Source organism: Muscardinus avellanarius (genome assembly GCF_963383645.1).
Source record: "Muscardinus avellanarius genome assembly, chromosome: 4".
NCBI classification, from domain to species: Eukaryota; Metazoa; Chordata; class Mammalia; order Rodentia; family Gliridae; genus Muscardinus; species Muscardinus avellanarius.
The window spans coordinates 2,950,392-2,966,402 of record NC_137789.1 but is presented as its reverse complement, the minus strand read 5'-3'; the positions used below and the strand labels follow the sequence as shown (position 1 = coordinate 2,966,402).

The following is a 16,011-nucleotide window of genomic DNA, read 5'->3' as shown; positions in this document are numbered from 1 at the left end:
GCATCTGGGTACAATCTCCAGTATATACATAGTGGCTCATGCCTCTGCCTGGTCCCTGGGAGCCTCTGTCCTGCGCGCTGGGGAGTCTCAGGAGAGAACCCAGACCCTGCCTTCTGCAGAGCCTCCCAAAGTGAGAGTATAGTGGAAGAGCCAGGCAGGTAGGAGCAAACCTCGTCCTTCCTTTGAAACCTGTGGCTTTAATCACAGATAAGAGCTACTGAAGCCAAGCAGCTCCGAGGCCTGTACAGCCAGCCGCGACGCATGCTGGCTGAGATGCTCACAGCCAGGCTGAGACTGACCCCGTTAGCTCTGTTCAGGGCGACGAAACACCCCTTACCCAGACTCCGCTCGTCAGCAGCTTTGATCTTGTCATGCTTGTAGTTACTGGTCTCCTGCCTCCTAGGATGATGACAGATGCAGCATTACTGTCAACTGCGGTCTTTGTGTATGTGTGGTACTGAGGACCGAACCAAGGGCTGCTCCGCCACTGGACTACATCCCTGTCCCCCCTTTTTTGCTTTGAGACAAGGTCTAGCTAAAGTTTCTCAGGCTGGCCTCAAACTTGTGATCCTCCTGCCTCGGCTTCCCAAGTGGCTGGGATTGGTGGAACCCAGGGGCATTCTACCTTTGAGCTACACCCCCAGCCCTGCTTTTTATTCTTTATTTGGAAACAGGGTCTAAGTTGCAGAGGGCCTCGCTAAGTTGTTGGGGCTGGCCATGGACCTGTGATCCTCCTGTCTCAGCCTCTCAAGTACTGGGATTACAAGCGTGCGCCACCACGACCAACCAGGATCAGCTTTTTAAAAGCAGAATCCTAGATTATTAGAACTAGAGAAGTCCCAAACCGGGCGTGGTGGCGCATGCTTGTAATCCCAGCATTTGGAGGCTGAGACAGGAGAGTTGTGGTTCCCAGGCAGCCTCAGGTATTCAGTGAGGCCCTTTGCGACTCAGTGAGACCCTGTTTCAAAATAAAAAATAAAAAAATAGGGATGGGGTGTCACTCAGAAGTAGAATGAAGCTGGTTTCTATCCCCAGTACTGAAAAAGAAAAAGAAAAACATAAAAGTTCCTTAGACTTCTCTCTCTTCGGTTTTATGGAGGTCACTGGCCCCCTTCTCTGGACTTAGTCTGGGGCTGGAGGAGGCCCCCGTCCACCAGGGCTCAGGCCAGGCTGCAGCTGACCAGGGAACGGCCCTGCCGTCTTCAGTCCCCAAGCTCCGAGGCTGGCTCTGTTTCCTGCAGAACGTTCTCCACCTCTTGCTAGGGCAGGCCAGCCCTAGGGTGGTCCTTGAAGAGGACGGCGTCCAGCGGTGGCGGCGGGAGGCGCGCAGCCTCCATCCCCCGCGCTCGAGCGTGCGCGGGCCGGGAGACGGCCAGGGCAGAGCCCGGGGCGGGGTGACGTGGCCCGGCACCTGGGCCCCCGGAGGGGCGGGGCGGGCCGACCCCGCCGCGCACGCGCCGGGCACACCTAGGCGGCTCGGAAATGACGGCCGCTGGATCCCGCCGGAGCCCGCCCGCCCGGCCCCGCCCGGCCCCGCCCAGGACACGCCCACCCGCCGCCGCGTCCCCGCCCTCGGCCCCGCCCCCGCGCAGGCCCCGCCCCCGGGCCCCGCCCCCTCCTCCCGCGGCGGGCGGTCGCTGGCCCGGAGCCGCCGGGGCGCACTGCTCGCGGGCTCGGGCGGACCGGCCCCAGCCTGCCCGAGGCGCGCAGCGGGACGGCCATGGCGGAGGCCAAGCCCCAGCACCTGTCTCTGCCCTCGGGGCTGCTGGAGCTGTGCGCGCTGCTGGGCGCCCCTCCGGACAGCCTCCGCGGCCTGGAGCAGGTAGGGGCCGGCGGGGAAACGGAGGCCGGGCTGGGGCCAGCGCGCCGCGCCCCCCACAGCTCCCGGGCCCTGACCCAGGCCGGCCGGGACCCTTGGGCGCGGCTCCTTCCCGCCCTCCCGTCCTCGGGGCGTCCCCGCGGCGCTGGGTTAGCGCTGGCGATTGTGGCGATGGAGGGGGGCGTCCGCTGGGCGGGTCTCCCGGCCCGCTACCTCCCCGGGCCCCTCCGCCCCGGTGCCCCACCTGGCGTTCCCCCCTGGGGGACCAAGTCCTCGCTGCTTAGCCGATGAAGCGATTTCCTTCATGGCACAAGGGTTCATTGTCTCCAAGTAGTGGGTTCCGTGTTAGGCACCGAATAATGAGATTTCACGGCTTATATTTAACCATCGGCTTTAAATACTCTGCCCGCCACGGTGGTGGCGCGATGAAGCCTCACTGCTTTTCTTACTTGCGCTAAACCTCGTCCTCTCATCTCTGCTCCCTAGCACCCACAGCGACAATTTATATCCCCTTCTGTGAGAAAATAGCAGTTTTGGAAGTCCTCCTTGACCTTCTTTCCCATGATTTTGCTTTTTCGTGTGGTTCTAGGGATTGAACCCAGAGGCATTCTACCACCACCCCCCCCAAGCCTATTTCTTTCTTTCTTTTCTTTGCTTATTTATTTATTTATTTATCGTTGTGCTGAGGATGGAACCCAGGGGTATTCTACCAATGAGCTCCACCCCAAAGCCCTTACTTTTTTTTTTTTACTTTTAATTTGAAACAGGGTCTCACTAAGTTACTGTGGCTAGCCTCCAACTGACAATCCTGTCTCTGCCTTCCAAGTACTGGATAATTTTTTTATTTTGAAACAGGATCTCACTAGGTTGTTAAGGGTCTCGATAAGTTACCAAGGCTGGCCTTGAACTTGCAATCCTCCTGTCTTCGCCTCCTAGGTGCTGGGCTATTTTTATTTTGCAACAGGGTCTCAGTAGGTTGCTGACAGTCTCCCTAAGTTACCGAGCCTAGCTTTGAGTTTCTGGTCCTCCGGCCTCAGTCTCCAAGTACTGGGATTATAGGCCGGTGTGCTGCCGTGCCCACCTCCCATTTCATCTTGCTTTTGTCTGTGGCGCTCTTTCTCCTGGCTGCATGTCTGTGACTCAGTGCCTCTGACATTTCCCCCAGAGATTTCCCCAGCCTCCTGCCCAGTCAAGTCACCTGAGCTTTCCCTCCCAACTCTTTCTAGGTGGCACCATCAGAAGGGGTTTAAGTGATGGCTGACCACCCAAGGAAAATGGATGTCACCCAGAAAGTTTAACTGTTACTAACGTTAGCCCAGTGGATGTCTGTTAGTGGCTCAGTGGCGTCTACCGCTGCTGAGTAGAATCTCTTCTACTTTATTTCAACCCTCAGCAATCTCTCAGTCCATTTTTGAAGCTTTGCACCGAAGCCAGTATGGCTGTATACGCAGTGACTTCCCGGTGGGCCTCCCCACCTCGCTTGCCGTGAGCGCAGTGACGTCGTCATCTGTCCCCGTTGGCCCCTGTTGCTTGGGGTGTCTGCCTCTGACTGGCCGCATGGCACTGCCTCTGTTTTTTAGAACAGGAAATAAGCTGGTTTTGCTTGTGGTCCTGGGCAGGGCTTCATCTTCCTGGGTCTTTACAGCATGTCTCTGCTGCTGAGTGAGACGTGTCTTTCCCGGGATGAATCAGCTGGAATATTCAGGAGGTGCTTTCCTGAATTAAACAGCTGCGGTGCTCCCCAGAGCGAGCGAGAGGGGGTGATCTATTCAGTGTCAGCCTTAGTCCTCTGTATTCTGTTCTGATGGGGCTGTGGATTTGACAAAGAGTGGGGAGAGGAATGGAAAGAGGTAGGAGGGGCAGAGGAGAGGTAGGAGTCGGAGTGAGGTCTGGAGAATCCTAGTTCTCAGTCAGCATCACTGTTACGGCTAACCATGATTTTTATTTAGTTTCACTTGTGTAGCAGTTCTCTTTTGAATGCCCAAGGCTTTTGAAAAAAAAGTTTTATTTCTTGCCGGGCGCTTGTAATCCCAGCACTTGGAAGGCTGAGACAGGAGGGTCGCACAGGTTCAAAGCCAGCCTCAGCTACTGAGTGAGGCTCTCAGCAACTTAGTGAGACCCTGTTTCCAAATAAAGTATAAAATAGGTCTGGGAGTGTAGCCCCGAGTTAGAAAAGGCCCTGGGTTCCACCCCAGTACCACAAAAAAAAAAAAAAAAAAAAAGAAGAAGAAAAAATAGGGCTGGGGATGTAGCTCAAAGGTAGAATGCCCCTGGATTCCATCTTTGGTACCGAAAAAAAAAAAAAAATTAAAAAAATGACCATTTCTCTGTGGCTCAGGAATTCTTATTTGGTGACTCATGAGAACAGAAGGCCAGAGAGGTGTGAGAAGTATCCAATTCAAGATTAAGGTGGGGCCAGGATACAGCTCAGTGGCAGAGGGCTTTCCAGGCATGTGTGGGGCCCTGTGTCGGATCCCCGGGACTGCGGAGGGAAAGAAATCAGAGCTGCATGGTTTCTTCTTTGATTTGTTTCTTAGATTTGGGGTGTGGGTGTTGGTTTTCTGGGAATGGTGACCAAGGATTCTAGGATGAGCCAGTCTCTGCGAGTTAGCGGCTGGTCATGCCCTCCCTCACCCGTAAGCGTGGAGGGATTCTCCTGTGTTCATTGCCGTGGTGTGAGCAGTTCCATAAAGCATCCATCCGTCTGGGCGTGGTGGCACACACTTTTTATCCCAGGAGGCTGAGACAGGAAGATCACCGGTTGGCAGCCAGCCTCTGCAATTTAGCAAGGCCCTTCACAATTTAGGGAGACCCTGTTTCAAAATAAAAAATAAAGCCGAGCGTGGTGGCGCACGCTTGTAATCCCTGCGCTTGGGAGGCTGAGACAGGAGGATCGCACAGGTTCGAAGCCAGCCTCAGCTACTTAGTGAGGCTCTCAGCAACTTAGTGAGACCCTGTTTCCAAATATAAAATAGGTCTGGGAGTATAGCCCGGAGGTAGAAAGCCTCTGGGTTCTACTCCCAGTACACCAAAATAAATAAACAAACAAATAAAATAAATAATAAAAAAGGATGGGTGTAGCTCAGAGGTAGAATGCCTCTGCGTTTCATCCCCAGTACCACACACATACACACATCCATCCATCCCATAGTGGCAGGATGTGCCCCAGTGCCCTCTGGTACATTGTCAGGAGCACACTTTTTTTTTTTTTTTTTTTCAGAATTGGGGATGGAACCCAAGGTCATTCTACCTCCAAGGTACACCCCTAACCCTATTTTTTAATCTTTATTTTGAAACAGGGTCTCACTAGTTGCGGAGGGCCTTACTAAGTTGCTGAGGCTGTCCGTGAACTGCAATCCTCCTGTCTCAGCCTCCCAAATGCTGGGGTTACAAGCGTGCCCACCACGCCTGGCTAGGAGCACACTTCTGCGTGGAGCTGTCTCTGGTTTAGTGGGGGCAGCGTGGCTTTCAGCGCCTGCCAGGGCACAGTCCTGCGGGACTTTCTAGGTAGAGGCACTCGGTGCCCTGCACAGCCCTCTCCGCAGCCCCAGGGAGCCACCCTTGGGGGCTCTGAGTGCTCCAGGTGTGACCCGTGCTGACCAGGAGCTGGAGTCTGCACTTCTTTTAGTTCTAACTAATGTAAATTTCAATAGCCACGGCTATGGCTGTGTTGGTCAGCGTCGTTTCAGAGCATTAAAAAACAACAAACAAGCCAGGTGTGGTGGCACATGCCTGTGATCCCAGCGACTTAGAAGGCTAAGGGAGGAGGATTGTGAGTTCAAGGCCAGGCTGGGATGTAGCTCAGTGGTAGAACACCCCTGGTTCAGCCCCTAGTACTGCAAAACAAAACCAACCAACCAAACAAACAAAAAAAGAGCCATTGCAAAAAAATAAAGCCCCAAACAAAACCAACCAACCAACGACAAAACCCGTAACAAAAAATAAAGCCCCCAAAACAGACCTATCCTTTTTTCTATTTTATTTCACTAATAGCCCATCCTATAGTGAAGAGTTAATGCCGCTATGTAATCTAATTTAGAAATAAATCTGCAACTCAAATGAGTTAGGGTGTTGCAGTTTTTTTTGTTGTGCTGGGGATTGAACCCAGGGGCATTCTACCTCTGAGATATACCCCTAGCCCTAGTTTCTTATTTTTATTTTTTATTTTGAAACAGGGTCGTACTAAGTTGAAGAGGGTCTTATTAAGTAGTTACAAGTGTGCACCAGGCCCGGCTTGCCCCTTTTACTTTTTAATTAGCTTTTTTTTTTTTTTTATGGTGCTGGGCATTGAACCCAGGCGCATTCTACCTTCGAGCTCCACCCCCAGCCCTATTTTTTATTCTTTACTTTGAAACAGGGACTCACTGAGTTGCAGAGGCCTCACTACGTAGCTGAGGCTGAGGCTGGCAGCGAACCGCGATCCTCTTGTCTCAGCCTCACAAATGCTGGGATTATAAGGGTGCGCCACCATGCCCGGCTTTTAATTAGCTTAAACAAAAAATGTGTGGGCATAGTGGCACTTGCTTATAATCTCAGTACTTGGGAAGCTGAGACAGGAGGATTACAGGTTCAGTGAGACCCAGTTTCAAAACCAAAAGTAAAAATGGCTGAGGATATGGCTCAGAGATAGAATGCTCCTAGGTTCCATCCCCAGTGCCACAAAAACAAAACAAAAAACCCCCAAACAAACTAAAATGGTGTTTACTGGGTAGGGGGTTGATAGGCAGTGGTGGGCTAGAGGAGCAGGCAGTAACTGTCAGCTCAGGGCTCGGGCTGGTAGAGGTGACACTCCGGTGTTGGCCTGGTCTGTGGGCCTGGGTCTGTCTTCTCAGCCGGGTGGGGACCGTGCCATGCTCTGGATAGGAACTTATTCTCAAAGCTTGTCAGCGAGACTCTGCATTCTGTGTTGTCAGCACGCCGGGACTGGAGGGCCACTCGGACGTCCCTGGGAAGGGGACCAGTGAGTGCTTGCATGCTACCATGCAGCGGTGAGGGGGAAGTCAGGCGCACAGGGTTAACGGCCCAGCCCGTCCACTTTAAATCAGATGACTGCACTATGAAAAAATGCTGCAGGTTTACATTTGCATAACAAATGGAAGGAAGTGCCCGCTGTGCAGAGGGTGTCGCCTGGGCGGTGGGACCTGGGGAGGGCTTCCCGTCCTGATGTTTCCGTTATTATTCCATCTTGTTGTTATTTGCGAAAAATGACACCATTTTGCTTATCCCGTCAGGAAAGGCAACAGGGAATTCTATTTGGAGAAAAAACTCACATGTGATGAACTCTGTGTGTGTGTGCGTGCGTGTGCGTGTGCGTGTGTGCGTGTGTCGCGGGAAGTTGGTTGGCTCTGAGCACATCTTTCGAGTGATTGACCATAACAGGGGACAGAGCAGGAGTGCGTTGGCCTTACTTGGTGACCAGCTTTCAGTGCCAGCGGAGCCCCCCCCGAGGTCGCCCAGGGCCAGGGGTAAGGTAGAGGAGCAGCTTCTCCGTGCGGCAGGGGGTGCAGCCCAGTCCCGCCTCACCCACCCATCAGAAGGTGAACGAGTGGCGCGTGGGGGGGCTGGAAGAGCCCAGGTGCAGGCCACAGAGAGCTGCTGAGGTTGCCTGTGGAGCTGGCAGGGGTGGGAGGGCTCAGGCGGGGTGAGGACCAGAGAAAAACAGGGGCGCTGCAGAGGTGCACCCAAGACCCCTGAGCTGGTGGTTGTGTGTGGTTCTGGGGCGCCCTGGCTGGCCTGCTGCCCGAGCACCCCGTCCTGTGGTCCACACACAGGAAGAGTAACAGTGATGGCGGGGAGACAGGGAGCCTGGGCCCTGTGGGGTGAGGTCTGTTCTCCCCGGAGGCTTTGCTCCTGGTTCATCTACCTGCTCGTGGCCCTGGCCATCGAGGCGCTGGGTTGCCGCACACGCCTGGGACCACACGCCGATCTTTCCCAGGCGGTGGCCCTGAGGTGGGTTGCAGGCGGGGCAAGGGGGAGCGGGCCCCCCGACTGGAGTCCCAGCTCTAGAGGACCCAACTGTGCTATGTGTGTTGTGCAAGATCAGGGCTTTGGACTTAGCAGGAGCTTAGCCTTGGAACCATGAGGGACCCCTGCGTGCTGCAGTGTTCTGTGAGCTGCTGGGCGTCTGGGAGTGGAGGGGTCTGAGCTGGGACCAGGGCCCTGCGGGCTGCTCTTGGAGCTAGGGGTGGAGCAGGGCCACCTGGACACCAGAGACTGGGGCCGAGCACTCCCCCTGGGAAGGAGAAGCAGGGGCCAGAGGGAGGCGGGCAGGGAAGTCTCAGGATGAGGGCCTGGTCAGCCGTCTCTGGTGTTGTCATTGGCCTCAGTGACTATAAATCATATCAAGCGATTGTTTCACCATGTGGGGGCCCTTCTGTGTCTCTATGGCGCTAACTCTGCCAGAGGAAGACACAGACAAGCATGTCTCCAGGTGATTGGGTCAAAACTGTGAGGCTGTGGTGAGGAAGTTTTAGAGGAGGCTGCGTGTGACTGGAGGGATGGCTTCCTTCTATGCGTGGAACTCGAAGGTTTTTAAGTGATAGAATAGTATGGATTCCCCATGCTTGGCTTTCATTCCTCTTTTCACCAAACATAAAGAAGTTGTGAGGCCGGGCGTGGTGGCGCACGCTTATAATCCCCGCGCTTGGGAGGCTGAGACAGGAGGATCGCACAGTTTCGAAGCCAGCGTCAGCTACTTAGTGAGGCTCTCAGCAACTGAGTGAGACCCCGTTTCCAAATAAAAATATAAAATAGGTCTGGGAGTACAGCCCGGAGGTAGAAAGCCTCTGGGTTCCACCCCCAGTACCACACACACAAAAAAAAAAAGGGGGCAGAATTTGGATGGGATGGCATACAAATACTCGACTGCGTTTGGAGTGACTGCTTCTGAGAACACTGTCATCATGAGACCCCTCCCAGGTCAGCACGCCCCTGGAGCCTCTAGGTCTTACTGGATGTGACCTTGACTCTTCCTCCTGCTGTGGTGCCGGGCTCCTGGGGCAGTGCCATCCTTCCTAGGGCCCCAGAGGCTCTCAAGTGCCCCCTTTCACCCCCTGACCACCTCCTGTCTTCCCTATTAATCCAGAAAATCCTGGGCGAGACTTCTGTTTTTAGCTGGCTCAGCACCTGAGCCACTTCCTTGTCTCTGTCCGTGTTCTTTGAAAGCTCTGAAACTAGCCTGGCCACACTGCCTGCTCAGCGGTAGGCACTGGCGTGAGAGAGAAGATGGAATTCCACCTGGGTTCTTTATATTACTTGACAGAACAGTGGAAAGATAAAAGGCTAAAAAAATCTGACAAAATGTAAGCTTCCCCTTGTGTGGGTCCCCAGGAGGAGGACGTGTCTCCATCAGAGCCCTCCCCGCCCCTCTGTCCAGCTGCCCAGATCACAGGCCTTGGAAGGGTTGGGGTTAGGGTTGAGCGGTGGCCTGCTGGCTCCCTGCACCCCTGGAGAGGGAAGCCCAGGGCGTGAAGTGAGCCTCACTCGTGCCGGCCCTTTTAAGGGACAGTTCAGGGAGCGAGGCAGAGGGTGCTCCGTGAGGGAGCCGTCCCAGAGCAGCAGCAGGCGCACGCAGTGACTGTCACTTTTTCCTTTATTTAGGTCGCCCAGAAAAAAGGAGTCAAAAATCTTTCTTCGCTCGACCCAGAGGTTCTGTCCATTTTCGTGCCTCCTTTTGTCACTAAAGAGGACAGGCCGGCAGCTGGTGCAGGCTGTGCCTCGCTGGGGAAGACCCGAAGGCGCTCCTTCAGGAGGAAGAGGGAGAAGCCCATGGTGGAGCACTGGCGGGGCCTCCCGGAGGACCCCAGGGGGCCCGACCCTGAGGACGTCAGCGTCCCGGGCGGCGTGGACCTCCTGGCCCTGCCCCAGCTCTGCTTCCCAGGTACTGTCCAAGTGGCAGCCCGCCGCACACTGGGCTCTCCCAGACACGCACAGCGGGGTGAGTGCTGGGCCAGTGGCCAGGGCTTCTCCCCAGGTCTTGGGATTCCGTTTTCTCAGCCTGGGAGGCTAAAGCTAAGTGGAAGTTTAAATCATTTAGTGTGGTCCCCAGGATTTAGGGAGCGGAGCCCTGGAAGAGAGGCTGTGCAGATGGCCTGGGCCCTGGGCTCTCTGAGGCTTCTCCTCTCTCAGTTAGAAGGAATTCCTAAAGCGCTTGCCAGACAGAGCCATCCTGTCAGTCCGTGTTCTGTTGTATTAGAACAGGAAGCGTAGGTCTGCGCTAGTTCCCAGCTCCTCGGTCCCAGCTACCCAGCGAGCTTGTATCTCTGCGCCCAGGCAGGCCCGGGGGGAGGGGGCGGACCCTGCGGCCTGAGCCAGAGGGGGCTCGAGGTGGGCTGCGAGCTGGACCGGAGAAGGACACGTCTCGATGGTCCTGGCAGCTCTGCTTCCCCTTGAGAGAGTTGGCTGACATTAACCCTGGGGCTTTGGCCGCACTGAGGCCTCCTTGACTTTTGTCTGCCTGCAGGGGGCTTGTGCGTGGCCTTGGAGCCTAAGGAGGACTACGTGCATTTCCTGGTGCTGACCGATGTCTGCGGGAACAGAACCTACGGCGTGGTGGCCCAGTACTACCGAGCGCTGCACGTAGGTGGCTCCCAGTATTTCCCCCGTGCCCGCTTGGGCTGAGGTGTCAGTCAGTGGAGGTGGTGAAATATACACAGCAGTCAGCGTTTTCACCATTTAAAGTGTGCAACCCAGTGCCGTTGACCATGTTCACCATGTTGTGCAACCACCACCGCGCCACCTGCTTTCAAAACATAGACGTGAACTAGGCCCGGCTCGCGGGGCCGCATCGCCCACCTCCCGCCCCGCAGCTGCTAGTCCGCTTTCTGTCTCTGGATAGTTCACGGCAGTGGGGTGGACAGCGCGGGACCTCAGGGTCTGGCTTCTGTCGCTCAGCGTGGTGTTTCCGGGCTCAGCCACGTGAATACTGCTCCACCATGGACGGAGCGCGCTCTGTTTATCTGTTTGTCCACGGGCATCCAGCCCATGCTCGGGCTTAGATCAGCCAGGCGCACCCCATTCATCAGGGTTGTCCGCCGGCCGCGGTGTGTGAATCGGCTGGCCGTCCAAGTGTTTGTAGGGGAAGCAGCCTACCTGCAACGCCGTCAGCTGCTTCTTTCCAGAGAGTTCTCTGGAGCAACGCACAGCTGCCCAAGTCAAGACGCCTGGGGCTTGGTGAGGGCGCCAGTGAGTCCGCGTGCCACAGAAGCCGTGTGGGCAGAGGCCGTGTGGACCCTGCTCTCCCTGCCGCCCCAGAGGCCGGGAAGGCCCACACCTCGGGAGAACTGTGCCTCTGTCAGGACCTTATCCAAGTGTCCGGAGGCATAAGATACAATCTGACAGACCCCTAAAGGGGCAGAGCAGACAGGGCAGAAGCTGTGGGGGCTTAGGGTAACTCCAGCCCCTCTCTGACCTTTGCAGTAGCAGCAGCCCACATGTTTGAGCAGCTGAGCCCCAGGCATGGCCCCAAGCACCTTGCGTAGAGCAGTGCAATTAGTCTATACCCCAGTGAGCGAGAGTGAGAAGGTCTTAGAGATGAGGAAATGTAGCACAGAGAGGCCAAGCTGCTCCCAAGGTCACACAGCAACCGAGGCTTGAACCTGGGCAGCCTCATTGAAAGCGGTGGACGGCCATTAAATGCGGGTGAACAAGCAGCCGACGCGCTGTCTCCTGGGCTCCCCTTAGCCCACCTATAAGTCCCTCAAATCCCCGAAGCACCTAAACCAAAGCTGTCACCATTTCCACCCACCCTGCAAAACACAAAAGGAAAACACCCCAAACAAATGCAAACAAGCCACCCACCAGGGCCCAGATGCCGAGCTGTATCTCAGCCCTGGTCAGCTGGGCCAGCCGTGCCTCCGAGAGCCCGGGGTGCCCATCCTCGGCTATCCTGCTCCCCGCACCTCCCAGGCAGGCGGCTTCTGAAGCAGAGCCCGCCTCTGCTGGCGTCCTCCTGTGTCCAGCCGTGTCCCTGCTCATCCCGAGGCCGCGGCCTCCCCAGGGCAGGTCGTAGCGCGTCACCGTGGCCTCCGTACCCGCGGTGCAGACTCGTAGGTGCGCGGCCAGCCGGTGGTGGCCGGTGTGGGGGCAGGCCCGCCCTGCGCTGCAGCCGGGTCCTGAGGCAAGTCCCGGAGCCCCAGCGTGGCCGGTGACGGTGTCCTGGTTACTCTCCATCCAGGACGACTCCTGTTTCTACAACGGGAAGACGCACTGGGAGTCGGGCCCCGCGTCGAGCGCCGGCTGCTTCCTGCCGTTTGCGGTGTGTGTGATCTCCAGGCTCCCGTACTACAACTCCCTCAAGGACTGCCTCTCCTGGTGAGCGGGGCTATGTGGCCGCCATCCGAAGCCGGGGTCGGTGGGTGGCAGTTGGCTTTGGCAGCAGGAGCTCTTTTGAAAATCCAGATTCTGCCCTGTGTGGTGGCACACGCTTGTGATCCCAGTACTTGGGAGTCCGAGACAGGAGGATTGCAGGTTCGAGGCCAGCCTTAACAACTTAGTGGAATCCCGTTTCAAAATAGAGAATAAAAAAAATAGGGCTGGGGATGTAGCTTGGAGGTAGAATGCCTCTGGGTTCAATCCCCGGTACCACACACAAAAGAGTTGCAGTTGTTTAGGCACTGAGAAGGCAGTTACCAGGGCTTCCCCTGTGTGATACCGAGGAGCAGGCCGTGGCCGATCGCTCAACTGGCCCCTGGTTCCTCGTCAAGGAAGTCGTCTTAAGCTGGGCATGGCGGCGCACGCCTGGAATCCCAGGCCCTGGGAGGCTGAGACCGGAGGATCGCGGTTCGTGGACAGCCTTAGCTACTTAGTGCGGCCCTTTGCAACTCAGTGAGATGAAACCCTGTTTCAAAATAAAGAAAAAGAAATAGGGCTGGGGATGTAGCTCCGAGGCAAAATGCCCCTGGGTTCCATTCCTAGTACTAAAAAAAAGAAAGAATAATACACAAAGAGAAAAATATGCAAAGCCCACTGATGTTTTACAAATCAAACGTGCCCATTCATGTAACCAGCACCCAGACAAGAACCTGAGCACGACTGGCCTCCCCAGGACGGCCTCCTCGCTCGCCCCTCCCAGGTGCCCTCCCCTGCCCCTCCAGAGTTGCTCACAGAGCCGGGCTGGTGGGCACGCTTGTCATCCCCGCGCTTGGGAGGCGGAGACAGGAGGATCGTGCAGGTTCGAAGCCAGCCGTGCTGGCTTAAGAGACCCTGTTTCCAAATAAAAAAAAATATATAAAAATAGGTCTGGGAGTGTAGCCGGAGGTAGAAGGGCTTCCAGGAACCCCAGTACCACCAAAAACAAAAAAACCCAGAGTTTGTCACAGAGCCTTCCAGAGATTTTAGTTGTTTAGAAAGCCTCAGGATGACATTTCCGTGCTCTCTCTTTCTCCCTCTCCCCTCCCCAGCCCTTCCCCTCTCTCTTTGAGGTGGCACTGGGGATGGAACCCAGGGCAGTCTACCTCTGAGCTGCATCCCCAGCCCTATTTTATTTTTATCTGGAAACAAGGTCTTGCTAGGTTGCTGAGAGTCTCAATACTTGCTGAGGCTGTCCTCAACCCTGTGGTCCTCCTGTCTCAGCCTCCTCAGTACTAGGATTACAAGTGTGCGTCACCACGCCCGGCTGAAACGGCCTCAATCGGTTGTTGAGAGTCTCACTGTGTTGCGAGGCCAGCCTCGAACCCGTGATCCCCGTGCCAGCCTCCCAGTACTGAGTACCGTGGTGGGCTCCTCAGTTTTCTTTTGTGACTTGAGTTTTGTTCTTTAAATTTTAGTTTATTGGCTCATCTGAAGGTCTGTAAAGACTTTGAAGTTGACAACCACATAAAAGATTTTGCTGCGAGACTGTCCTTAATACCGAGCCCGCCGCCAGGGCCTCTCCATTTGGTGAGTTAAAATGGTATGTTGTTTTCTTTGCAAATCGTAAGCGTAATTGTAAATCGTTTTAAACAACTTCTCACGCTTCATGAAAACATAATGTGTTTATGAGCCGGCGTGGTGGCACACTTGGAATTCGGGAGGCTGAGACCGGAGGATCGCTGTTCGTGGCCAGCCTCAGCTACTTAGTGAGAGCCTCTGCAACTCAGTGAGCCCGTTTCAAAACAAAACAAAACAAAACAAAACAAAACTAAAGAGTAGAACTGGGGATGTAACTCGGAGGTACAATACCCCTGGGTTCCGTTCCCAGTACCACAAAAAACAAACAAAAAATAATGTGTTTGCGTTCCTAGGGGTCCTTAAAAATCTGCATTTCAAGCCGGGTGTGGTGGCGCACGCTTGTCATCCCCGCGCTTGGGAGGCGGAGACAGGAGGATCGCGCAGGTTCGAAGCCAGCCGCGCGTTGGCTTAGGAGACCCTGTTTCCAAATAAAAATGTAAAAATAGGTCTGGGAGTGTAGCCCGGAGGTAGAAGGGCTTCCAGGAACCCCAGTACCACACACAAAAAAACCCCCTGCATTTCATGTATTATTTCTTTTTTTCTTTCTTTATTTTTTGCGGTACTGGGGATGGAACCCAGGGGCATTCTACCTTCAAGCTCCACCCCCAGCCCTAGTTTTTAGTCTTTATTTTTGGAAACAGAGCCTCAGTAAGTTGCCGAGAGCCTCGCTAAGTGGCTGAGGCTGGCTGCGAACCTGCAATCCTCCTGTCAGCCTCCCAAGTGCTGGGATTTCAAGTGCGCACCACCTGCTCATGTACTGCTTATGTCTAAAGGGGAAAAGTTAAATGCTTAGGCTGGAGTTGGGCTGAGCGGCTGTTGGTTGACAGAGCTGGTAATACCTGATGAGATGCTTACGCTGACCATATGAGTCCATTTCTTGCTATGCACAAAGTACATAGACACTGCAATCCTTCCTTCTAAAAATTTACACACATTAGAAATTCTCTTTGTCTTTAGTAATGAGTAGTGCAACTTAATTTGTTAATGTATGCTATGACTAGTGAAAAGTAGCTGCTTTTATGTGTTTGTTTCTCTTAGAAGTACCACTGGGTTATTTAAGTAATAGGCAGACATTTCCCAAACTGGGTTTATTCTGAGAACTGTTATTAGCTACTGCGCGGCGCAGGGCTGCGGGCCGAGGTGAGGCGGGAGAAGTGGCGCCGTGGTCCCCTTCTGTGGAGCGATAGGCCAGGCGGGCCCTGTGCACAGCCCACAACTCAGCATCTCCTAGCTGACCAATAGAAGATGCTTCGGGCTGTGTGAGTGTGAGTGTGTGAGAGTGTGTGTGTGTGAGAGTGTGTGTGTGTGAGTGTGAGTGTGTGTGAGTGAGTGTGAGAGTGTGTGTGAGTATGAGTGTGTGTGAGTGTGAGTGTGTGAGTGTGAGTGAGTGTGTGAGTGTGTGTGAGTGTGAGTGTGTGTGAGTGTGTGTTGCTGGGCAAGTGTGCTCCCACCGAGCCCCGTCCCCAGCCCTGTCCCCAGCCCCACGCTTCCTTTTGTTGTATGTGGTACTGGGGATGGAACCCAGGGGCATTCTGCCTCTGAGCGACACCCCCTGCCCTATTTTTTATTCTTTATTTTGAAACAGGGTCCCACTGAGTTGCAGAGGCCCTCACTAAGTAGCTGAGGCTGGCCACGAACTGCAATCCTCCTGTCTCAGCCTCCCAAGTGCTGGGATTACAAGATTGTGCCACCACTCCTGGCCGGTCCTCTACACTTGATATTACGACTGTTGAAAAACAGCCGGGTGTGGTGGCGCACGCTTGTAAGCCCCACGCTTGGGGGGGATATAGCTGGGAGGCAGAATGATCCTGGGTTCCACCCCCAGTACTGGATAGCTAATTAATTAATTAAATCAGGATCATAGCCAGGTGTAGTGGTACACGCTTATCATACCTGTACTTGGGAGGCTGAGACAGGATGATCACAGGTTCACAGCTAGCCTCAACTACTTAGGGAGACCCTGTTTCAAAATAAAGAATAAAAAATAGGGCTGAGGGTATAGCCTGGAGGCAGATTTTTTTTTTTTTTTTTTTTTGGTGGTACTGGGGATGGAATCTTTCTACCTCTGGGCTACACTCCCAGACCTATTTTATATTTTTTAAATTTGGAAACAGGGTCTCTTAAGCCAGCGAGGCTGGCTTCGAACCTGCATGATCCTGTCTTAGTCTCCCAAATGCTGGGATTATAAGCGAGCGCCACCACGCCTGGCTGATCCTGAATTTAAAATGTGTATTTTTAATATTACTTCAAACCCAGCAGTCAGC

General features: G+C 54.6%; 1 protein-coding gene across 1 annotated transcript in view; it reads left to right on the top strand.

Moving 5' to 3' along the window:
* Positions 1 to 1,720: 1,720 nt before the first annotated feature.
* Positions 1,721 to 16,011, top strand: part of DENND3 (DENN domain containing 3) — a gene marked incomplete at both ends in the record, with an annotated part of 58,910 nt that continues 44,619 nt past the window's right edge. The window contains 5 exons of the mRNA XM_080694708.1: positions 1,721 to 1,822; positions 9,419 to 9,698; positions 10,281 to 10,396; positions 11,994 to 12,130; positions 13,585 to 13,696. Coding sequence (XP_080550834.1) covers positions 1,721 to 1,822; positions 9,419 to 9,698; positions 10,281 to 10,396; positions 11,994 to 12,130; positions 13,585 to 13,696 — 747 coding nt within the window. The remainder of the gene's footprint in view (positions 1,823 to 9,418; positions 9,699 to 10,280; positions 10,397 to 11,993; positions 12,131 to 13,584; positions 13,697 to 16,011) is intronic.